The following is a 26231-nucleotide window of genomic DNA, read 5'->3' as shown; positions in this document are numbered from 1 at the left end:
TGGACAGAAATTACAAAGAACAAATCTGGTTCTTAAATCCTAATGAGTAAAATTGAAAGTGTCATGGAGTCATCAGCCTCATGACATTAACACTGACATGAAAAATAATATTGAAGAAATAAATATATCAAATWTAATTAAAAACATAAATAAGTGATCAGTTCTTTAAGATATATTTATTCTCAGTATTGGATATGGCCTCAACAAACCCATGACATTTCAACAATATTATTTTACCTTTTATCTGGAAATAGTGTCTGTTTATTCTTGCCATATAGTCCTCTGTATTAAGTATTGATCGAAAGGTCTTGCCATACAAGTTTATTCCTCTGTATTTACTTTAGTTTGTTAGTTTATTCTCCCGTTTTGTTCTTCATTCATTTCCATTTAGTTTCATTTGATTAGTATTATCCTCTCTTGGTTTATTGCTATGTCCACTTTAGTTTCTTTTCTGTTGCTACATTTATTTTATCGTTTATTGACCATCAGTAATYTCATCACCTGCTGCGCCGCCTAATCATCATGTGTTTCACATCATGTATTGATTTTTCACTGTTCAGCGTCGGATTCTCTGTTTTTATGCCATAATTCACATCTAGTTCGTCGCTCCTTTTTTTGTCCGCTTCTCATGTTTCAGAGTTTTGCGCAATGTGCGCGTCTTTTTTTTTTTTTTAACCCCTAAGGTGCAGGGCGGTCGGGAAGCGCATCGATGGGGAAAAGGCAGACTGATATAAACATTTTAAAACAACGGAAACAATTTCTGCATTCTGATTATTGAAATTTAAAAGTGCTGTGTTGTTCTATCACCCCGTTTCATACCGGACCACTTACAGCTCCGGTGTTAACGCTGTAAAATGAATGCTCTCTATCGTGGTGTCACCATGGAGGGATTTCTTTATTTAAATGGGTTAATTTTTCAGAGGGATACAAAGTGAGGGTATCGTGATTTTAGCTACCAGTAGCAGGAGAACGGAGCTGCGCCAAGAAGCTAACAGAAGCTAACAAACACTGAACAGAAGGAGAAGAAGAAGAAGAAGAAGAAGAAGAGCTGCCATCGATACAGTTGCAGCCAAGCATGATTTAATGTTACACAATACAGTTTTACTAAGTTGCTCCAAGTCTAAACTGGTATTGTTGTGCATTTTAAGGTGTAAAGTTTACCTTCGACCAAACGCCCCCCAAAGGAATCCCAGCGCCCCCCTTTTGTAAAAATGTCCGCCAGCGCCCCCTGCCGTCCTCTGAACGCCCCCTGGGGGGCGGTACCGCCCACGTTGAGAACCGCTAATCTAGACGAAAGGGAGTGTGAGACCCTGTGACTTTTCAACAAATCCTGACTGTAAAAGTAAACTTCCAACCGACAAGTTTCTTGTTTAGAAAACAAGAGTTTCCCATTTTTACATGTTTTGCAAATTGTTATGACGGGAAGGTTTTCTCGTTTTAACTTTCTCGTTCTGACGAGATATAGGTCCTAAATTTATTTACAAGCACTGGCAGTTAATAGCTGGCTATTTTGATAGTTCAAACACTAATTATGCCCTCATCACCGTCTTGGCACCACAGCAGAAAGTTAACATTTACCGTCTACCTCAGCTCTGTCCAGCCAATCACTGCCAAGGAAAATAAATGGCGCTCCCTCCTCGATTGGCTGCTTTGCCAGCACCAGCTAATACCTTGCGATGTAGCATTACGGCTAGCTAGCCTATTTTAGGTTCCTGGACTGCATTTTCTTTTGAATACTTTAAATATACTCGACAAAAACAATCACCAGGTTTTAAAATGAGAATTGGCGACCTCAGTATTGTTAAACTGAATTTCGTGCTCACCGGGGTTGGCTGTAAACRGAGCCGCTGTGTGTGTGTGTCGTTCTGTAGGATTTCTGTTCCTCCCCTGACCTCCTCTGGCCTGACCGACCCACCAGCCCGTCGTCATGAACTACCTTCGCCGGCGCCTGTCTGACAGCAGCTTCGTGGCCAACCTGCCTAATGGCTACATGATGGATCTGCAGAGGCCAGCCCCGCCCGGATCATCCATTTCATCTCCTGCCTCCCCGGCCACCGAGAGGCGTCAGCCCCCCAGCCTCCCGAGCCAGACCCCAGGCTCAGGCTCGGCTTTGAGTTCAGGTTCGGCCTTGGGTTCAGGCCCGAACCCGGCCTCAGCAGCGGGTTCGGGGAGCTTCCTCAGCTCTTTTTCCAGCGTGGTGAAGAGTGCCCAGATGGCCCAGAACGTCGCCGCCGCTGCACACGCCAAGTCAGCTGGAACGGCGGCAACTGAGGTTGCTTCTGCTGGAGGCGGTCAGCCCGCCAAGCCTGCGGTGCGCAAACCCAAGATCCTGCTGGTGGTTGATGATCAGCACACTGACTGGTGAGCGCAGCACTAGAAGCTCATAGTTTTTCTAACTTTAGGCGTTTTTTTTTTCTCCCCCTTTTTGCTCAAGCATACATGCAGAGCCAGTCCAAGCCTTTTTGGGGCCCTAAGCAGATTTTTATTTGGGCTCCATTATACCAACACCGAATGCTTTATGATTCCTAAGCCATTCTGTGTGAGGCATACCTACTATCATTAGCATCATTTGTAATTAGCCTACGTCACACCAGTGCTGTTATGACTTTTGATTTTAACCTTACAGGACTAGCAAACCAAAAAAAGAGAAAGAAAATGGATTTTAAAATGCAAAGTGGTATTTAAGTGTGCCATATTATAACTATTTGAACACATCAGCAGATAAACACTAAATTTACTTTCCCCCAAGAGTGGCAGCAGTCAATTTCAGGATTAGACTAACAATTATTTGTGTAGCAACTATAAAAATAATATAGAAATGTTTTTTCCTTATAGAATTGTGTTTAGCTTGTATTATTCTAAATTATTTGAAATGTATATATGAAATATATATGTTTTTATCATGATGGCTTGGTGCGCTTGGGGGCTGTAACCGTCTGCTTAACGTTGGGCCAGCCCTGCGTAGATATTACATAGTATTATTATTTTTCAGGCAGATGACCGTAGAGAGATATTTTCCCATACCATAATACTGCCTCCACCCAAAAAAAATTTAACTTATGAGCACAACCTAGAAATGTATATCCAATGTTAAAAAGATAAAATACTGCCTGAACTACAAACTGTTCATTTATTCTAATAATAAAAGTCGTTTTTATTTCTGTGCCAAAGCAGCAGAGTGTCACGTTATTTTGGACGGGCTTGCACGTCCTTGGGCTCGTTAGGCATGCCAGAGCTCTCTGTGTCGAATGGGAAATTGTCATGGTAACCAGAGGAGAGAACTTAGCTTCTTAGGTGACAGAAAAATGAATGAGGTTAAAGGAGAAAGAATTGGCTCATCTTTCAGTGGAGCCACACACACACACACACGCACACACACACACACACACACACACACACACACACACTTGCGTGTGTTAGAAGCTGCTGATGGATTCCTAGAGCTCAGGCCAGTTGCTGGTTTATCTTCCCTGTCTGTCTAAATCAATAGAGCTCTCATGCATTTCATGGATTGTTATTGTGTCGTCTAATGTTTTCAGAGATTGACTTCTGCGAGCTTGTTATGAGCCCATTTCCAGCCTTTTGAAATTTATCTCCAGCGCCAGCAGAGGGGTGATTGTGTGCAGACTGCGAGGAGATCAGGTCAGGGTTGGAAATTGATCTCTAAATTAAAGCGTCTCGCTGACAGCTGTAATGAAGTGTTCCGGATTTCCTCGGGTCTTTTCTTGAGGAGCCGGGTGGCGTGTTTTGTGTGAGCAAGTGGGCTGAAATGCCCCTGCGTACCCCCGCGTTTGATGAAATGAGCCACGGGGAGATCACTGTCACTCGCAGGCCTCCAGCCTGGTCCAGCCTCTCTGGGCAAAGCCGCCGCGCTGCTTCAGGAACAGCAGGAGTTTGGATCACATGCAGCAACGCAAAAACCTCCAGAAGGAGCAAGCTTAGTTTAATTCAAAAATACTTTATTTATTTATCCCAAAGGGAAATTAAATGTTGTGGTAACTCATATCATCTAATCCATTGTGGACGGAGGTGCTGTGAGCATGAGGGGCCGTCCAGTAGCAGTCCGTCTTGCAATGAATCTGAAGCCTCTGACTGAAGACTCGATATCTGGCCAGCACAGAGGATTTTCCACAGTAGCAAATCTTGGATGACATCATCAGTTAGCAAGCTCCGCTAATCCACCTCCTCTGCTTTTGCCGTCCTTCCGTCCATTTTCTTTACACCTTTGTCCCTTAGTGGGGTCGGGAGGATTGCTGGTGCCCATCTCCAGCTAACGTTCCGGGCGAGCGGCGGGGTCACCCTGGACAGGTCGCCAGTCTGTCGCAGGGCAACACAGAGACACACAGGACAAACAATCATGCACACATACACTCACACCTAGGGGCAATTTGGAGAGACCAATTAACCTAACAGTCATGTTTTTGGACTGTGGGAGGAAACCGGGGTACCATACATGCACAGAGAGAACATGCAAGCTCCATGCAGAAAGACCGGGGCTGGGAATTGAACCCAGAATCTTCTTGCTGCAAGGCAACAGCTCTACCAACTGTGCCACTGTGCAGCCTCTCTCTCAAATGTATCTTTCTCTCTGCTTTTGCCGCTCCTCTTTAAATATGTCTGGCCGTTTGGTCTGGATTGCAGTCACTAATTCATCCCAAAGTTGTTAAATCAGATTGAGATTAGGGCAGTCAGTTTGTTCCACACTCTAACTACTCTCTTTTATATCTCTATGGACTTTGCTTTGTGTACAGTTTTGTCAGAAGTGAAAGGTGCAATATCCAATTTAAATTATTTTTGACATTGGCAATAAAAATCTCACTACTCACTAACTGAATCTGTATTTTGTATTGCAGATTTTGAAAAAGAGCTCAGATTTAAATGGGTCCAAAGCCCCCAAAAAAGACTAAAGTTGTTATTTACTGCTAAGAAATTATTTTTAAATTGTTCAACACAGACAGTAATTGCAAACTATGATGTATAGAAATATTGAGAATGTAACAAAAGTAGCTTGGGAAAATAAGAACTTAGATATGTATTTCTTCCTTTATGCAAGGACTGTTTCAGTATTTTTGATTGCTTATTTATTTACTTTTTAATTTATTTATTTTTTTACCTTTTTTAAAAAATACATTTTGAACAAGTTAATATTAAAGATAGAATGGAAATAGTTTTACAAATCTCCCTTAGTGATGAATGAGATGGAAACTGTAAAGTGATTATATATTCCATTATGCATTTAATATACTTGACATTATTCCGTGTGTTCCATTTTTAGCCACATGGTGGCAGTGCAGTTTAGTGAAAGGCTCACAGAGAAACTCTTCTCAGTGAAGAGCTTCTGCCAGCAGATGGCGCCAAACGACAGTCTTTAAATCCATATTGAAGTTCAGCTGCTGCTAAATGTCCTTGTACAGTATTTTTGTCCTGCTAAATGTATCTTTCTGGATGCATTTTTTTCTTCATGGAAAATACATACATTTCAGCACTATATGTTAATATATGTATTATAAGGCACCTGCTGGATATTTGGACAGTTCAACAGAGTTAAATATACTTTCTTGGGAGGAAAGGTAAACGGCTACAGGTGGGGGAGAGGACAGTATTGTGCGTTTTCTTTGCTCTGTGCAGCCTGAGAAAATTTTCAATACTTCATAATTGTGGCTTTTTGTTAATTACTTTGCACAGTTATGTTCATATTCAAGCTCATTATTTATTACTTTCTAGATGACACTACACAGAAATAATGTTGGTATCATTAAAAGTGCTACAGTTGGTTGTTGATTCCAACATTGTTGTAGCTGTACAGTATGGTCACTTTTTAAAACTTATTTTTTTCTGCCACCTTGTGGTTACAACAAGCACTAGTTTCCCATATTGCAATAAACGTGTTTGAAGTTTTCACATGTCATCTTCGAGGCCGATTTGGAAGACACAGGTAGAAGAAGAAACGGGTTCTGTGCAGCTGCTGCTCAGTTTCAAGATTCAAGCAAAGTGCTAACCCCATAAAAGGCAGATTTCTGGCTGTTGTTTTGGCAACCCTGGCGGAACATGACCCTGGTGGAACATGGTGTTCTTCGTGCACAACTAAACTACCTGCTTTTCAGCAACTGCCATGGATGTAAAATATTTGGAGCATGCCAACGAGATGTGACTTTCTCTTTTAAGAACTGTAATCTAGTTTGGTTGACTCAGAAAGCTCAGATAAGATCATCAAACTGATGTTAAATGATAAATTCACTGATTTGGTTCAATTTCATCCTGGTCTGAGTACTGGCAGACAAAATTGGATAAAAGTCTCAAACAGGACTTAAATGTGTATTAGCTTATATTACTTGTGAATCAGTTTGGCCATTGACTTCCTATACAATCCTTCTTGATTCTGATCTCCCTTTAGTTCTTCTCTGGGCTTTCTTCCATTGGGATAGATTTCTCCAGATGAATTTTAAACGGGCCAATCAACAAACCGAAGATTTGCAGGGTGCAGTTTGGAAATGACAGCGGAGAAAGTAAACGATACCATTCAATCCATGTTGGCCACACTTCCAAATATTGAATAATTAAAGTTGGAGCAAGAAGAATGTTTAAGACATTTTATTTCTGGCAAAGATGTCGTGGCCCTGCTCCTCATGGAATTGTTTACAGCACACGCAATTTCCAGTAAGCTTCATCGAGCCGGTGCATTACATACGTTACGGCAAAACATTAACGATTGCGTGAAATCAGATCCAATCGTTCCGAGCTTTAACAGAGTTCACGCCTTCAGCAAGCAGTCGCTTCTCAGCCAAAGGCCCAGACCCTCTGAACAAAGCAATGCGTACAAGGACTGGTTTTTGCCAGGTTACTTGTGAATACCTCTGGAGCCAAATCAAATGTTCATGTCACAGTCCTTTCCTGTGATACCGCCATAAGTTACTCATCGGTTTTTCGAGGTTCTGTAAGAAGTCTTGGCTATATGGGCATTTTGTCCACCCGTCCTCCGCTCCCGGAGGCTGAATTTCCTCCTGGTCATTCCAGCAGAGAGTCTGGGGTCTCTGGGGAAACCCTGCTCTGTCCTGACAGCCTTGGCTTCCAGCAATGACTGATGCACAATAGCAGTACAGAGCACTGAGAGCATCACCGCTACCACCAACAATTCCTCCTTTGCTCTCTCCATGTCTCCCTCTCTCCTTCTCTTTAAGGCCGGCATGCAGGCCGATTGGCCAAGTATCTGTCAGTCTGTTTGCACTGTGTTCAGAATCATACGAGCACCTGATCGCTTAATTCAATCCTGCTCTGGCAAAGTGCTTACTTCGTCTTTATGTATGGCAGAACGGTATGAGAACCTCTGCTTACCCAGAGTTATATGAAGAGGGGGTTTAAGTTAACGTTATGTCTACAGAAGAAGTAGGGAGGCCACACACTGGCATTAAGGAGCTGAAAATTCTCTCTGGGGATTTGGTAATCTGTGCTGTGCCTCAAGAAGAGGGCAAAAGTTCATGAACTATAGCAGAAGAATTAGCAGGCTGGCTAGAACTATTTTGAGGAAATGCCTAAAAGGTAAAGACAGTTATGAAGAAGGTTAAGGAAACCTTCAATACAGTTTGTTTCTGACATCATTTGATTACACAATTTTAGTCAATAAATCAAAAAATATTTCTTTAAAAAAATCTTGTCAAAGTTTGATTTGAAAAGATGAAAAGGATTAGAAATGTATTGTTACTCCAACACATTGGTTTGCTATAGGTATTCCCGGTTGAGTTTTGGCTTCTGGAATTGGTTTATTCTAAAAAATAAAAAAACAAAAACAAAACAATTGTTAAGAACCAGGTTTCTTTCTCAGATGATATTTTTCAACATTTTTGGGAACAAGGATGTAGCACTCGGTGTCCTCTTCAGAGGTTTTTGTGTCGTTTCCTTCAGTGGTTCTTAGTGCAGCGCCACCACAGGCAAGGAAGGGAACAGGTATTTTTAATTGTTTGGTTTGTTTGACGCAGTGCAGTGAGAAAGAGAACCACTCCAACTGAATATGTAACAAATATTGGAACTTTGGTCTCCAATTGAACCAAGTCTACCAGACCATCAGGTGTAAAAACGCCATAAAACTCTGCCCTAACCCTAACTTTCTGCAAATATTTGATCCTGAAATTCCATGAAGAATCCTAGAGCAGGACTGTTTACAAGCATGTTACTTGGAAACATAAAAATGAATCAACCAATCAGTTGGATGATTAGAGGCAGTGAGCAGGACTTTCTTAGGTTCAGAACAGTCAATAGTGTCAAGAACAAAGGATTTAATTGTAATTGTGACTTTTTCCACAATTACATTTGCATCTGTACACAACATATTTATTGGACGATCAATGGTTTACATGGCAATATTGATGGAAAAAATGTCAGGTTAGAGGTAAAACTTAAAAGTCCCCAGGCCTTTATTAAATAAAAAAAAAGATTGTTTTCCAACATTTGCCCTATGAGTTTGAAAATTATTCCTTCATCATATAAGAGCTTATCGCCTTTGAATTTACTACAAAGGGCACACACAAAAAATGTAACCACTAGTTTAATGATTATTTATGTAAAATTTGAAAGTAGACTCTTAAGACCATTTTGTAGTATATATCTCGGTGTCTGAAGGAATTATAAATGACTCCAAAGTTTAGAGATCCTGTGTTGGAACAATAATCGCTGTGTGTTCGTGTGTGTGTGTGTGTGTGTGCATGTGTGTGTGTGTGTGATTATGAACTATTAGCTCACAGTGTTTTTTGGGTTGTTGAAATAAGTCATGGTCTCCTGTGTAACTGATGAAAATATACATGGAGTATATTTATTTTGGGGCTCTTGGGGCTGCTGTTTTTCTTGGCTGACTCTACTTTGCCGATGTGAACTGTTCTATTATTCTATTGTTGAGTCATAGAAGGATAACTCATCTGGGGTTGGTGTTTCCTCCAATTTTAGACCCGGGACTTCCTGAGTCTTTTCTCCTGCACATCTTTGGCTTTACTGCACAATATACTCGTCCTATTGGGGCTTAGGCGAATGGAGGCGCTGGTGGGAATCGTTGGACCACAGACAAACCAGCTAAATCCCATCAACTTATCTGACTAATGAAGTGTTTTCACTGTTAATGTCAGAATCAAGCGTTTCAAATCTGCATGTTTGGGCTTTGAGGCTAGTGAAACATAGCAACTGTAGAGCAGCAGATGGAGATCAGATACAAAATGCTGCCATAAGGAAGGTCAGCCTCTTAGAACCCTTCACCTCAGTGCCACTCTACGCTTCTTCTTGAGGATCCAGAGGTTCCCTGGCCAATATGAATGCATTAAACTCTGGATCTGTTCTGGGTCTGCTCTAAGACCTGAAAACCTCAAAGAGGCAGAGAAATCATCATCAGATACCCAAACTAATTAAATGTTAAACATTGAGGCTTGTTTAAGGGATTGTAGGCTCACTCTGCAATGCCTGAAAATACTACTACAGTTGTGAAAATACTGGAACTGTAGAAGTCAAGAGTTACTGCTTTTTTTGTCTAGGGGAACACTAAAGCTATCTCAAAAAAAAAAAAAAAGGTTTTCAAACTCTAAAGCACTGAGCGATGTTTGCTTGGATCCAAAAGGGATGTGTGATAATGAGAGAAGGAAAACCCCCAAAGGGAAACTGACTTTGTCCAAAAGTATGAATCATGCACTTCTCATTAAAGAGCCAACATATTCTCATGTTTAAAATGGAAAGAATTCAGGCTCATGGTGTTTATATTAAGGGTGTGGGTTGGATCGAGATCTGGACATGGGCTAGATGTGTGGATCGAACATATGTGAAACCTTTGCTCATTGATCAATCAGAGTGACGGCATGTTTTGCAATACCTGGAACCTCATACCAGTCGTTGCTTGTGAGTGAGCTTAATGATCTCAACTCACATTTTTGACAACAAAAGTAGTCCTCAGTGACGGGAAGCATCGACCTCTGAGGATTCACTGCTTCTTAAATTGTGGAAAATGATGCGCTTCAGGATCTACCAGTACAGCAGCTGGGAGAGTTTAGGGTCAAGAAGATCTTTAGTGCATGTGATGAACATGAAAGATTGGCGCTAAAGGGACAGATGTATGACGGTGGACATCAAGAGAAAGGACAAAAAAAGATGTTTTCAGGTTCTCAGGGGCGGGGGGTGCGGGGGAGTATGTCATAGAATGGGAAAATATGCTGCAGAGCAAAAAGATTAAAAATATAAGACAGCCCAGCTAGCCTGTCAGAGTACCAAAAGGCCTCTAGCATGCAACCTAGATAATCAGCTCCTCAACTCTTCAGCCTGAAGGCCGAGACAGATTGTCAACTGCCCTGTGCATGCTAAAGGTCAGAGTTCACATCCAAGCCACATGGAATAGTTGGACTTAAAAAAAATGATGCTCAAATTCACGTCTGATAATATATTGTATCAGTACAAAAAATAAATCACAAGTATGACCCGGAAATTCTGCTTCACTCCTTAATGCCGGAATTTATATCCACTTGTACAATAAAATTCAGTGTTTTTTACAGTCAGATGTTGTATTACTTGGAACACTGAACCCACCATTAGAGTAAATTTAGATATGATGCTAATGAGATTCTCTAGGTCAGGGGTCTCAAACTCAGTTTACCCGGGGGCCGCTGGACGCAGAGTCTGGGTGAGGCGGGGCCGCATAAAGGATTCCACAAAAAACATTTAAAAAATATTCTCAAAAGTCATTAACATTTAATTATTTCTCCAATACATGAACTGCAGGCTTTGACAAAGACATGATGAGGGTGTGACAGAATTTGAGTGCATTCACACCCTAAATTTTGAGCCTCAAGTGACCCAATTCCGATTTTTTTGTCAAATGGGATTTTTTTTTGCCAGGCCGTTCACACTGCCTCACATATGCGACCTGTATGTGATCTGCAGTCTGAACGGACAAACGAACTGAAAGCGCAGTAGCGTCAGCATTTTCAGTGTTCTGCCAACCGCCATAAAAAGAAGAACTGTTCAGTGTTTGCGGAAGTAAACATGGAGGCTAAAGGTGGAGCTTAGCTTACATATTTGAAGTTGTTGTCCATCCGGAGCAGCATATTAACAACTTAATCCTCAGTTTTGTCCATCATGGTTGTTTTTCTTCCCACTTGCGCGTATCAGGAAGCAGAATTTGTTGAGTATCAGTGACGTTCAGTTCGGATGAATGCGACTTGGACGTTAGGTCGCATTTGAATCTGATAAGTATCGGATATGGTCGCATTCGAAAAGAATCCGACCTGTGCTGTTCAGACTGTCATGAAAAGATCAGATACAGGACGCATTACGTCAAAAAAAAAAAAAAATTGGGTCACTTTAGGCTGCAGTGTGAATGCATCCTAAGTTTAGTCCACTTGGCGTCCCACGTTTTATAGAAGTCTTTAGCCAGCTAGCAACGTATGGAGAACGTCTCGACGCGTGACGTCATTACGACTTCTACTTGTCACCACAGCGCGGCGGATGACGAGCTGCCCAGTAGCAGTCGCCTTTCTCTGCGTTTGATCGTAGCATTTGTTAACAGGAGAAAGTACCGGAATGGCGACTGCAGGGAAGGGAAACTGATACAGGACTAGTCCATCATCCGCCACACTATTGTTACAAGCTTAGTGTGCATGAAGTCAGTGCAGTTTAGCCTAGCATCGAATGTCAGCCATGACGAGGAACGGTGGGCGGGACTTCCTTCAGAGGTCACTGGTGTTCATCCTGCAGAGTTTCAAATAGGACTGTACAGTCAACGCATCTGTCAAACAATAAAAATATTGTTTCATGATAAAAAATATTGTAAAGGTATGTACCTAATAATTAAAATGGCTCATTTATCATTATTAATATATTTATTGTAATCTGAACTAATTTCATTCAGAGTTGCATAATGCAAATACTTGCACAAAATTGACTATTTCTACAATTATACCTGAATTCTGGTACTCTAATAGTATGTTAATACTGATATTACTTGTTTTCATTCCTTAGATTCTTAGTGTTGCTAAAAAGCTTCAAAGACAAAATCAGAAAAAAACTTTTGGAATTTTGATCACATGTTGCCATTTTAATGTAGAAGACTTAACTAAAAATTTAGTTATTAATATCACAAGGTAGTAAATCCCATTGATCTGTTTCTGTGGATCCCTGACGTGTCCTTTATTCAGATCACAATTATGGACTATTATTGGTCTTAATTTTTACTCTGATTTGTCGTCTGCCAATGAATATGGACAATCTCATCTGGGCCCAGTTTTCTACCCATTTTCTTCCCAGATCAACACCACATGTACATTTTAGCCAGATGGATCTTAATTTGTTCCTAGAATAGTTAATTACCTTTATTTAAACCATTTATTTACTGAACTTTGTAATGTAATATGTATTTTTATGGGGGGAATAACTAAAACAATGCTGTTTCCATGAACCTCAGCTGTATGTTCAGTGTTAACCACTCGTGTTTTTAAGTGAATGTTTCAAATTAAAGACTCAGTAACTTTTAAAAGTCTTGAGTCACTGTGGTATTTGTTTTCTCTATTCTGACTCATGTGTTGAAGCTAAAAGCAGGCAGTCATAATACAGGCTATTGACAAAGCCCTGCTGTTAGCATGTTGGCAAGATTGGACGAGCTATAAACAGATTTAATGGCGTAGTTTTTGCATAAATTAAGCATGTAGAAAAATGTTAGTCAATTTTCTTCTAAAATAGCACAAAGAATCCTTTTATTGTTCTTGCTAAATCTAAGCCCTCTGTGTCTGACGGTAAGGAAGATAACTCTGTTACTGGAACAGCCTTCAAGCAAGCAGGTGCATCACAGACAGATTTCTGTATACTTTTCACTGTTTTTTATTTCATGCTCTTGACCAGTGTAGAGGATACCCGAATTTTTTAAGAAGCCAAAAAAAAAAATAATAAAACTGGAGTTCTCACCAGTTACTTGAAATCCGCTAACGGTCATGTTCTAAAACCATGGAAAAAGTGAGTCATTTCTTTTCCTACTTGCCAGGTATTGTGGACGTTGTAGTGAAATTTGAGCTCGACTTCAACAAAACAAACACAGATATTTTAAGGTTGTTTTGTGCAGTATGGACTTTGTAGTGCAGGAAGGTTGGGACCAGATACACACGCGCTATTTTTTTTTTCTTGCTGTGTGTAACTAAACAGGAAGGGCTTAGTCTGATTTAATGTCAAAGTGACTCAAGTGCAACAAAGTCATAAGTCTCAGATCTCAGAAAATTTACAAGCAGAGTTGAAAAGTTGTGTGAGAGCAAAGGGCCCGGGCCCTTCAAATCTGACTCAGTTCCGGCCCGATTCGACCGGAACCTAAAGCGGACTGACTAAGGTCTACTCCACCCTGCATGGTTCTAGTTGTTTTCCATTATGACAGAGTGTTGCGCAACAAGCACAAAAATGTCTGCACCTCATTATTATACTATGGTGTCAGTTTTAGTGTTACTTTCCTTTAAGCTCCAAATACACTAAATCTCCGTCGTGACCGCAGACCAACCAGTCTAACCAATCAATGATGGCGGTCTTCTGACGTCCTGTTTTGAGCCCAACTTGGCAAAATTCCAGCAAACTGTTGAGAAACTTGTGAAAGGAAAACCGTTGGGAAGTCATTGGATTTAAACTGCAATTCCACCAAGTTCTAAAATGAATGTAAATGTTTGACATTTAAGTTTTAGAAACTCTCTATAATGAAACCCTGTCATTAGTAATGACCTAAAGCAGGTAAGGTGTGCTAATGCCAAACAGTGAGAGAAGAAATAGACCCTTTTTTTGTGCAGTGTTTGGTAATGATGCGTCATGTGTTGGGCGTCCCGCTCTTCGATGTTTCATCAAACCCTTTTCTGTTGTTCTTCCATGCAGGGCCAAGTATTTTCGGGGAAAGAAGCTGGACGGAGAATATGAGATTCGAGTTGAGCAGGTAGAGTAAATTTCATATGAACTCTTTTGATTGCTCTTAATTAGTATTTAGCCTGCAGGCAACATGTTCTTTAAAGAATTAAACAATTTGTGTTCATCCATTTGAACCGTTTTACTTGAATACTTAACTATGAAAACAACACTTTAGAAAATAATAATAATAAAAAAAACAACTCCTTCCCATGTATTTAACAGCAAGATGTTTGCTGCTGTTGGTGTATATAACGGAGAAGTAGAAAACAAAGAATGCATCATTTTTTTCTTCAAATGTCTGAAATGCGTGTGTTCTTGTATTAAGCCAACTTAAAGTGATACATATTTAGAACTATTCCCTACACTAATGGGCCTGACACAACAACAGACGACATGTAGAGGCAAAAGTTTCTGCCACACGGAACGTGATAACAGCAACAAAAGTTGAACATTTTTCAACTTTTCTGTCTCACTGGCATATCTGTGTGTACGAGTTTAAAATGTCAAAGATTTCGCCGGTCGCTTGGCTGAAAAAGGGAAAGTGGATGTCGCCTCATTTTGCAAATTTCGTAGTAAATGAATGGAGAAGGAGAGACGCTGCTTCCTGTGTGTTGAGCTTTTAAAAGCAGCAAGGCTTTGGGTTATGTCTCCATCATTTGTACTAGAAACTAAAATTCACAATAAACGGTTTAAACTCTGTCAGACTGAATGGAAAATGTAAGTGAAGACAAAATTCTATTCTGACTTTCCCATTTTAATACATCAACATACTTTTATCTACACCGTTCCATTGTAACACTACTTGGACGGTTTGGGCTACTGTTTTGCTAGAAGATGAACCTTCACTTCATTCTCAAATCTTCTGCAGCCTCTAACAGTTTCTTTTCAAGGATTCTCTGTCCGTCTTCATCCATAAGCCTTACCTGCTAGCTTGACTCCCAAATGAGAATTCCTTCCCAATTCTCAAAGCTGAGATCACCTCGACGGCCGTCCACTGCAGCTCTTGATAAGTTCCCCACCAACTTCACTTACCGACCAGAAGCATCCAGTTTTTCACATCAAAGTGATGCTTCCTCAGATGTTGCTCTGCACGCTGTAAAAAAAATTCCATCTAAACAAGCAGTATTTGAAACTAAATCCACAGGAACATGTTTATATGTCTAGACTTGCAGCATCGACAGTGTGAACAGCATCAGCTCTACCCCGGAGGATTGTTGGCCTACCCATTGTTGGGACTGAAGCCGTCTTTGAAACACGCTGGTGGAGTGTTTACGGGGGAAGAAGAAAAGAACCGCAGAAAGCTGGACGAGTGATTTTTTAAATTTTTTTTATTGGCCACTTGCTCAGCTCTCCACTGTTGTGGTCACATCTTCAGACGAGGACGACTTGAGAGACTTCTCTGTGAAATCAGTCGTCTTTCTTTGAATATCCATACAGCTGTGGTTATTAAGCTGAGTGATGACTTGACAGACTTATTTGGGCCTGTTAAGTCGATAATTTGGGGACCAAACGATCACTCTGGTACCCAGCCCAGACAGACCTACTTAGATCTTGTTGGACCCAGCACCCTTTCCCTAAAGCCCTCTGCACTTTGGATAAAAGGTCAGTTTGCTAATTGCTAATCCTTAGCCAGAATCTTCATTGACTTTGAGGCTTTCGCTGAGCCTTAGGAAGACTGTGTGAAAAGCGAGCGACATGCAACATGACAACCAAAGCCGTTCTGCTCTGTCTCCAGCCCGTCTCTTTTCACCTTCGTCAGCACCCATCCAGAGCCAAACTGCAGCTTGAAGCTGTTCAAGTCGACCCCAAAAGCTGTTTTTTTCATCACGTCTTTACACCTTGTGATTATCCCATTTATGTCTTCCATGGATTGACATTTGACTCCGAAATCATACGCTATCTCCCATCTGTCATGTTAATAATGTGTGGTAAGCTCCCTGAAGCAGCCCCACATCATTACCAAACCTCTTCAGTGTGCTCGCCTCCTTATAAGGTCTAATCTCCATGCTTAAACACAGAGCTACCACAGTAAGGGATGCTGCAGATGGGCGAAATGCAAGCCTGATTTTATATGTAAATAAATAAAGTTTCACCATAGCTAACAGTTTTCCCCTTTTTGCACAACCTACGTTGAAGTTTCAGTTCTGGAATCTCGTTTTGACCAGAAAACGTCTGTTTGTGGGACCACAGGCGGTCACCACAAGACAAAGCAGTGACTGGGACAAAAGGCTGTACAAAGTTCTCCATATATATTAAATTGTGAGGACATCTCTTATCCACTGCTTTCTGAGAACCTTACAGGTTTTCTGTCTGATTTAGTCCTGGATTATCCAAAAATTTAATTTTACCTTCATAAAATTGTTGGTTTTGCTGATTTGGACATGTGCTCGGTCTCTTTTTCTAGTCCTGGGGTCTAAAACTGAATGGTGATCGTATTTTAATTCACCTTCATAAAAACCCTAGTTCCATCATATCGAAAAAATAACCCCAGATCACAATGCTGTGGCTACCATGTTTCCATCCATCTTTGTACCCATGGTCGCAAATGCAAAGAGGTTTAGGAGGGCGACCCAGACATCCGCTTCCCTAGCGATATCCTCCAGCTCATTCTGGGGGATCCCAAGGTGTCAGATGGGATAAATGGTCCCTGTAACGACTTCTGGGTCTTTCTGGGGGGGTTTCGTTCCAGTGAGATGTGCCCAGAAAACCTCCGTAGGGAGATGCCCAGGGGCCCTCTTGATCCTCATCAACTGACTTCTTTGACACAGAGAACCAGTGGCTTTACTTTGAGTTGGCCCCCGGCTGTTGGAGCTCATCAACCAATTGATAAGGCTGAATCCTTCTACCCTTCAGAGAAAGCTTTTGGCTGTCTGCAGAACGGCGTGGCGTTTGAAACGCTCTGTGAGCGCCACGCCGTTCTGCAGACAGCCTCCTTCATGGACAACAAGGTTGCAATTTGTCCAGGAGCTTTTAGCCATTTGACGGAAGAAATTCTCAAAAGTAATCTATGGGGTATACAAAAACAGGAGAGTGGAAGCAGACTAGTTCATGCAAAATATCGTTGCAATCACACAATACACAAATGGTTCGACCCAGGCCTTGTGCCACGAAGGGAAGGTGGACGCTTCCCTCAAACAAGGTCATGCAGTTTTTGTCACACGTCTGAGAACCAATTTCATCACTTCGGGTCAAGCGGAGCACCTTTGGATTAGCCGACTCTCATCCCAGCAGCTCAACGCTCAGCAGTGAACAACAACAGGACCACGTGAAGTCCTGAGGTTCCCAAACTAGACGCACTTGTCTCCATGGTTACGCTTTATTTGCTCATTTGCAGTAAAATGCCTTTGTCTTGCAGTCCTCCATAGCCCACATACACGAAGAAACACTACAGGAGTTTGACAGAAATTAAATAATGTTTTCATCAGTTTTTGAGAACCCTTTGGCTCTTGTAAGGTCTGAAATTCTTGAAGTCTAGTTAGAAAATGGAAGAAATGAAATGCTTTTTCTTTCCTAAGGCGTTTGGACCGCCTTAGGCCAAACAGAAAAACTGCATGGACTTGTCAAAACTGAACTGAGCTATTCTACACCAACTAGAAATAAAATTTTAGACCCGTTATTGTACCAGTGAAAACAAAAGTCTCATTCTTGTGAATCTGGCGTTTCACATTGTCTTCACTTGTACCATCATTAGTTTTTAGTTTGTGATATCCGAACCAGATTTTGTGTCATTGCTACTTTCTCATCATCTCTACCGTTTTCTGTTTGTGTTTGGTACCTCAATCCCAGCTGGAACAAGGGACACCTCTGTTGTGTAGGATCCTGTGGGACAACATCTGCTCAGCAGCTGTGTGACCTCAGTTATTGATGCTTGTTTTGGTGTCAGCCATGCCAGCTCCCAGGCAGCTAGCTGGATGTTATCAGTAGCCCCTTTACTCCAGCTGGTCTTCACCTCTGATAAAAGGAATCCGTGCAGAGCGAGCTCCTGACAGATGATTTGTTACTGATTGCAGATATTTGATTTATCCAATTGCCCTCACTCCCCTAGAGTGAAATTCTATAATTTAGGGCTTTGGAAAACGTAATATTCACAGTACTTGGCAAAGATTAGTCGATAATAATTTGGATCATGTGAGTAATTTACTGTAATCCTGACTTTACAGTTGAAGTGGTCTGTGATTTAACCCAGGTTATTTAGAAATAACAAAAAATACAGATCTAGTGACAGATACTGCAGCCCAAGCTGCCGCTGTGTGACCCATGTGCTAAATCATTTTGATGTATTCAGTGCTGCAGAAAACTCCTTTTATTTTATTTAATTTTTTAACAGAGATACAAAAGGTATCTGGAATTTATTAAAATTCATAGTCATATAGTGTTTTTTTATTTACAGTGTTAATTTAGTTTCATATTTAAGTAATGTGAGACTAAATAATTCAATATTTAGTTTATCAAAAATATGTAGTTCCAAACTAAATATCTGGAGCTAAGCAATATGGACAAACATTTCACAATATACTCTTGTGCATTGAGCTGTTTGATCATTAATTAATGTAGCATAATATAGTTTCAAATTAAAAGCTTAGTTTCAAAAATAGTATCTATTTCAGTACAAATTTAAAGAACAAAAGAAAAATAAATTGTAAAACATAATAACTCGACTTAAAAAATCTTCATAAGTCGAACATTGAATTTCCCTTAAGAGTTGAAGGAATTAATAGTAACACACTTTATCAAATAACAATATATTGATGTACAAATCCTATTTAACTACTGTTTATTTGGTCTGGAAATCCACTCCACGGCTATGAGTTTGGCTGTTCCCTCAGGATAAAGACATTTGCCTGTCTGCACTGTCGAGTACAACGTTTGGTGTGGAGGGAATTTTGGTGTGAGGCTTTCTGTCAGGAGTTAAACTTAGACCGTTAGCATACCAGGACATTTTAGGACAATTTCATGTCCCTGACTTTCTAGGAAGAGTTTAGGGAAAACCTCTTGCTGTTGGACCCTGACAGCACACCACTGCACAAAGCAAGGTGCATAAAGATATGGACAAATGTGTTTGTGGAATAATTTGACCAGCCTTCACAGTCCTGACCTCAACTCAATGGAAGACCTTTGGGATGAATTAAAGCTTAAACTTTGTGCAAATCATCGTAATCCAACATCGGTGTCTTAACAATTATTCAGGAATAAGATACAATTGCTCTTAAATTTTTTCCCTTTATTTCTCTAATTGGTGTTACAGCAGTAGACATATTGTCTTATCTGTTTCTGTTGAGTTCAAATTGAGTTAAACTTGTTCATAACTCCGAAGCCAAACCTTTGCTCTTATTAGCAGCAGATCCAAAAGCCGTTCTGAATCGGCCGTGGATGGAGCTCAGCACATAACAGTCAGGTCTGAAAGCATTTCTTCGATGTATCACTTCCTGTTTTCCTTTCCCAGGGCGAGAGCTGCTCCGAGACTAGTGTCTGAATGAGTAACCATGTTGGTATCCATGGTGCTGAGGAAAACCTCTCCTCCTGGCTCCTGGGCCTTCTGGGCACCAACCACTTCATCTGTTACTGCCCAATGACAATGGCTGTTAAGTCTCCTCTCATCCTTAACCAACCAATCAGAGAAGCCATGAAGTTGCCCACTCTCTTGTTTTGTTTTGCTGCAGCCAAAGTCAGCGTAGGTCTCCATGTTTGGGATAGGATTAGCTAAGAAGGAAGAATTGACTTAGGTGTGCAAATTTGCTTGGGAGTGTCTGAGTATATTCATACATTCACTAGATAGAAGTGGGACTTTATCTTTTTTTAAATAAAAATTCCAGTGGAAAAAGGATTAACATTTGCATATATATTTCAGCTCCCACCTCCACATAGTGTTTAAATAGGTTAAAGCACTATGTGATTGGGTGTTGTAGAGAAAATTGGAGATAATGCTTCCTCTTTATATGAATTCAAGGCCGTCCAAGGTTGGACAAAACTGTCTTAAAATATCAAATGCCAATCAAAGCACAGAAATGTGTAGAAAGTAAGTGACTGGACTTGCTGTTGGAGGATAAAAGAAGGGTTAAGAAGGGTTAAAGAATAGTTTCAATCTTCATTATGTTTAAAAGCGAGCTTCCAGTTTCAGCTTGACTTTGTCTTGTTATTAATGTACCGCCTTTATATGCAAATCAAAGTCATTTCAATGGATTTTGGATATATCCGGCACATGTTGGCTGATCACATGGACGAAAACCGATGCACAGCAAGGCAATCACGCTCTCATTTCATTTATTTAAATGTCTCAAATTAATTTCAAATGAACATTTTAGTATTATGAGAAACAATCAGAAAAAAAAAAAAAAAACACAAATCTGGAGAAACACAACGGCCAAGATCTGAACTGGCAACCTCCTAGAAGTAAAAGATGAGTCATTTGGTATCAGGTTAGGTCTTAAGTCTGTCGTATGTTTGGGATGGCACACTTTCAATCTGTTAATAAGAAGCATGACTAAGCGAGAAGTCCTTGCCGCCATCATGACTACAAGCCTTATGGACACAGAGCAAGAAGAGCCTGTTGTCATGGCTATTAGCCTTAAAGGCTTAAAGGCAAAGAGGCATTGATCACATCATGACCATTAGTCTTACAGACAAAAAACAAGGAGAACTTGTTGGTGTCATGTCTGTTGGTCTTAAGGACACAAAGCAAAAAGGATTTGTTGGAGTTTTGTCTGTGCACATTTTGGACATAAACTAAGTATTTGTCACTGGAATTCCACTTTAAGACCTAAAGCAAGTTGTCCTTGTTTGTGTCATGACCTGATGTGTTGGATAAGGAAGGAAGAGTCGGCATACGGCTCCTTTACCTGCAACTTTTCATGCAGTTAACTGGATTGCTTAATAATACTCATGATGAGTTTGTTGGCACTGCAAGGCCAATCGTGAAAGGCCAAGAAACCTTTTGGATACCTGGATCACAACAAGCTGAAAGAATCAATCTAGGACCAACCAATAGGGCAGAGGTCATGCAGGTGTGATTCTATTCTCTGTTGCTGCGTTCTGATTGACAGTACGGTTGGGACAGGTTGTGAACAGAGTCTAAACAGCATAATGAAAAGATACTGAGGCCCTTGATAAATCTGGCGTTACATAATCTCAACGCACTTTTGTGACCCTGCATGAGTATCAAAAGGAAATGACGGAAAACAAATTGACTAGAGCAGCTTTTATGTTTTATGTCGACCCAATGATTTTCCCGTCAAAGAAAATTAAGTCTGAAGTTCTTTCCGATGCTTCATGCAAATGTTTCCAATACAATTCGGCCACAGAACGTTTCTCCCTCATGCATTTAGCTATTTATTTAGCGAGGCAGTCCAGAGCTTAATCCATCAAGCCTTAAATCGTAAACCTATTTCTTTGATTAGTGGAGTGCCAAATACCGTTAGCCATGTGCGGTTTATGTGTGCAGAGGCCTACTCCAATACGCTAATTTTGCTTTCGAGACTTCCCCATAGACTCGGTGGGAAAAGTTTCAATAGAGAGGAGAAAAATTGAGTTTGTAAAACGTTGCATAATTTATGAGTGATTTCTTTAAAAACCAAAAAACGATTCATGTTCATTGGCAGAGCGCTGTTGTTTGGCATTAACAGCAAAGCAGATAACTCTTCGCTCCGGGTTTTGACACTTCTATGGCTTATAATGTCACTTGATTATTTATCTGTTGAGATATTTTGATATTTTATGGCTGCACCCAGCAGAATTAAGAGTCAGTAAGAGACTCTCAGTCCAACGCTTACTCAGGCTTCTCGCGCTCACTTTTAAATGAAATGCAGCTGTGCTTTCTGCACGGTGTTCTGCTGGAGCGTTGACCGGGACCTGCCCATCTGAATTTTTGTTTTTCCACACATGGTCAGCAGGCTATTTGTGCAGGGTCCATTTATTGCGCCATTTGTGTCATGTCTCATGCTTTGAAGGAATGTAAAGACCAACAAACACCAGCTATTCTTGTGTGAGGTCAACCTGCTGCCGTTCAGCGTACCTCCAGGGAAAACTCTACCTGGTGCAAAGGAATGATGGAAGGAATGCCATCCAGCTGCATCCAGAAAACTTGTGTTGTGTGGAAAGCCAGAGAAAAAAGGGAGTTTAAAGTGGTTTAGAAATGGGAAAAAGAATGATCTGCTTTCCGATGCCAGTGCCCTGTTGGCATCATCCTGGTGTGCGGAGCCACCAGGGATGGCTGATCAATAGACCTCAGGGAGTGAGATGGAATGTAAGGCGCGGTGAAGCACAAACACATCTGTTTGCCAGAAGGAGAACTTTAACATTTCCACTTGTCTCTACATCTATTCAACTCTGACAAATCACACAAGAATAGTTTAAATAGTTTAATGACTTTCTAATTCAATTTCAAAGCGAGTAGTGGAGTCTTGCTTTAAAAATGATTCAATCCATCCTATGTGAAATATACGGCTAAATCAAGAAAACCATCTGAAAAGTTTAGAAAAAAACAGCAGATCAGTGTTTTGCATGCAAAGGTAAAAGGATCCTAAAAGAAAACAACCCTGAGGTTTCAGTTTTCACAGTTTGATACTGAACACTCCAGCGCTCTGTGCCTGACCACTACTGACACCGGGTCCAGATTGCTCCCAATTGTACGTGTTGATGCCAAAAAAGGGTTTGAGGATTTTGCTCAGTGGAACGATGAAATGAAACTGCAGCCGAACTCAAGATGGGGTCAATCTAGTATCAGGAAACTCTGGCAGAATGTGTCACTGTCTGCAAGGACGGAAGCTGCAGCTTCTGTCATGCGGCCGGGTGCCATTAAACCTTCAAACAGGAAGAGAATCCCCAGCTTGTGTCAAAGTTCACCAAGTTCTACAGATACCAGAGTGGCTGTCATGGTGGTAGAGACTACTGAAAAATCACTGGCCAGTTTGATTATCAGCAGGGGGAAATTGGGACACTTTTTTTGCTTGCAAAGTTTTTTGAGGGGTTTCTTGATATTTTTTTTTAGATTTGTTGGGTCTGGTTTGAATAGCAGGACATGTCCGATGTGTGTTGAAGATGTGAATGACTTTTGGAAACTGAGTTCCACATACAGTGAGCTTTTGTCTGTAGACTTAAGCTGGTAAAATAGACTGTACATTACAGCATCCTGCATGTATATTAAACTTGTATTTCTTGAATTTTCCCTTCATGAAAATATTTTTTGGGAAAAAACGAACCTTAATGTGTCTTGCTGTGTTTTTTTAGTCTCCACTTTGATTAATACCATCTATACATTTCTGGAATTTTCAAATGGTTTACTTTTTTTTTTTTTTTGCTTGTTGGTCCCACACATCCTAAGATTCCTTTCCCAGAAGTGGAGTTGTTGTCCCTTCCTTTTGAGAATCTCTGGGAGTCTGACTGAGTCATTAAGTAGCCAAGTTACGGCCTTTCACAAGGCCCTCACTGTCCTGGAGGCCAGAGACTGGGGATAACTCAATTTGCCTTCTCTGACCAGATCACTCTGTCTCTCCCAGTCTTGTCTTCTGCTCAACTCCATGCAAATGCAGAAAGGCACGGTGACGTAAGAAAGCAATTTACTTTAACGTTATGTAGGCGTATTGCTGTCAACAGGCCAAAAGAAATAGCGTTGAGTCAAGGGGTTCATCCGCGGCACGTACATGTGACCTCATGCTTCATGTCACTGTAAAAATCTAAACTTGGGTTTTGCTTTTCGGTTTCCCAGGCGGAGTTCTCAGAGATCAACCTGGCCTCTTACGTCAACTCAGGATGCATGGTGGACATGCAGGTCAACAAAGGCGGCTCCAAAGTCGTCAGGTGAGTTATTGGAGGTAACGCTCAGGAGAGAAGGTGCAGTTTTGTCGAGGAAAACAACAAAAGCAAACAAAAGAACAAAAACAACTGAAAAATCACAGTTGGAGAATGAACTTTGTCGAGTTTCTGACGGCACAAATTATTTCTTCACTGTATCCAGTCATTTTAATATTAATAAGTGACTTGTCAGACTTTCTGGTCCAGGACTTGACTGGTTCAGGTACCTAAAGAACAGGGACTTCTTTGTGTCAGTAGGTAACTTCTCATCAGAGCAGACAGAAGTCACTACAAGGTTCAGTCCTGGGATGTCTCTCATTCAACATCCACACTGGCTCAGGTTATCATAAGAAATTAGAGTAGTTACCATAGCTACACAGATGATGCCAGCTCTACATTACGAGAGCTGTGTTCAACCATCACTGAACAGATGCTTAGAGCAGATAAATGTGGATGTGCCAAAACTTTCTTCAGCTGAACAGAAACAGAACCAAAGTTATTGTCTTTGGAACTAAAGAGAACAATCTAGAGTCAATGCACACCACAACACATTGAAGATCTGCTGTTGTTGTATCAACCTTCCAGATCTCTCAGGTCTTCTGGTTCTGGTTCTGCTCTGCATCCAGAGCCAGAACCAAACATGGAGAAGCAGCATTCAGCTTCTATGCACCACAAATCTGGAACAAACTTCTAGAAAACTGAACAGCTGAAACACTGAGTGCCTTTAAATCAAGGGCTAAAACCCGTTTGCTTAGAGCTGCCTTTGATTAATAATAACCGGAATATTGATTAAGTCTTCTCTACATTATTGATGATTTTGAGAATAGCATTTGAGAAAATGTAATGTTTGCTTCTCATTTGCTGTTAATTCTCACCATATACAATTGTTATGTTATGTAAAGCACTTAACTTTCCTTATGGCTCAAATGTTCCGTACAAACAAACTTGTAATGGAATGAAAAAGCGACCAGGCATGAGCGCCATGCAGCCAGGAGAGGGACTGCTTTGTTTGGTGAGGTAACTGCTGAGAGAATCACAGATAAACAACAGATTCTGGTTGGAAAGATGACCTCATGGTGCTGCTTTATCTGAACGAGTGCAGCACAATATGCCAAACTGCAGTCGTCATGGCAATATCAGGGGTGTGCATTATCGCAGTTGTAAGTGGCCTGCTTGAAGAACCATGAAAGTTTATCCTAAATTTTAGGATAAACTTTTAGTGCCTTCCATTTCTCCACACTTAACGTATATTTTTAGTGTTTGGGTTAATTGGTTTGTGTTTTACTGACGTGCATCATAACTTTAAAAAAAGGTGGAATAAGTGCTGTCTTTGCAATTAGTTGTAGGTGACGTAGTTCTTCTTGTGCTAGCTGGTCTCTTTAAAACATGATGAGATGAAACAATATTGGCTGAAATGACACATAGTACAGGGTTCTGTTCAGTTGGGCCGAAATCGGTTCTAGTTGAAGCAGTTGTGTTGACAGAAGTTGTGTCTTTTTTTTTTCTCAGCCTCAGGTCGTTCATCCCTTCCTGTCACAGTCTACCTGGTGAACGTTTCGCAACCCTCTACATGTGAAACTATTGTGAGTTTGGTCAGAATTTTGTGGGATGTTTGTTTATGTGGAAAACAGACCAAACTACTCAACTTCCTAAATCCGTTTTTTCAGCCACAGAGCAGGATGGATAGTTTAGAGGAACAATTGTCYGAGGCTGAGAGGAAGTAAGTACTGTTGGACTAAAACACTGAACTCCTCCCGCTCTGTTCTGGTCCGATATGGCGGGTAAACATCCCACTAACACCTTCCATTTGTTTCCTTTGGGATTCCAGTAACATGGAAAATAAAATGTTGCAGCTCATCAATCATTATTTCCTCCTCCGAATTTGTGAACTCGTAATATTGGTTCCTCTCTGTTGTGATCGCTGCGTTTACTGATGTAAAACACCATTATGACCAAACTCCGTGATGTAAACCGCAGTGGGAGGGGCTTCACAGGAGCTCGGCTCGGTGTGTTTTGACGATAAAAGGTGTGTGAAAAACAAACGTCCTGAAATCATGTGATTGATAATTGACGTTTGACTGAAGTTTGACCGAAGTCGAACAATTTCCTTAAGGGAACAGATTCCTGACGGGAACTGTTGACTGTTGTTTGGACCAATTTACTCAATGACATTATAACATGATGTCAAGCTCAAAAAAGTCTATTTAACATAATACTGCCCCTTTAAGCAGTTAATCTTTCAGGGTTGGACTGTATTAGGTCTACTGTAACTAGCTTCCCTGCTCTAGCTAAAGTAGAGCATCCCTCTCAAATATGTTTGCAACACATTATATCTCCACAACAGTTAATAAAGTTGGAGCAATGCTTCTGCTAATTTTTAGGAGATTGCCTCAGTGGAAACATTTTAGCTTTTAGAAATATTGCTTAAATGTTGGATCTCAGCCCCAGAACCACCCAGTGACAGGAAGGGACCTGACTGTGTCCTGAGGACAGTCGTCAGCTCGGGGAATGCAACCTGTTTCCAGCCCTGACACTGAGGTTATTGTGTGAGTTTGAAA

The 26231-nt window shown here is 40.9% G+C and overlaps 1 protein-coding gene across 2 annotated transcripts in view; it reads left to right on the top strand.

Annotated features, from left to right (window-relative positions):
- The window catches only part of syn3 (synapsin III), a 110521-nt gene that overhangs the window by 10670 nt on the left and 73620 nt on the right, over window positions 1-26231 (top strand). For both annotated transcript variants that reach the window (XM_008401472.1, XM_008401473.2), the window contains exons 2-4: window positions 1872-2361; window positions 13858-13915; window positions 23588-23679. In XM_008401472.1, coding sequence (XP_008399694.1) covers window positions 1928-2361; window positions 13858-13915; window positions 23588-23679 — 584 coding nt within the window. In that variant the 5' untranslated portion in view covers window positions 1872-1927. The remainder of the gene's footprint in view (window positions 1-1871; window positions 2362-13857; window positions 13916-23587; window positions 23680-26231) is intronic.

This window comes from Poecilia reticulata, linkage group LG23 (assembly GCF_000633615.1).
Source record: "Poecilia reticulata strain Guanapo linkage group LG23, Guppy_female_1.0+MT, whole genome shotgun sequence".
Taxonomy (NCBI): Eukaryota; Metazoa; Chordata; class Actinopteri; order Cyprinodontiformes; family Poeciliidae; genus Poecilia; species Poecilia reticulata.
Note: the sequence above shows the minus strand (reverse complement) of the source record. Positions and strands in the feature narration are given on the sequence as shown.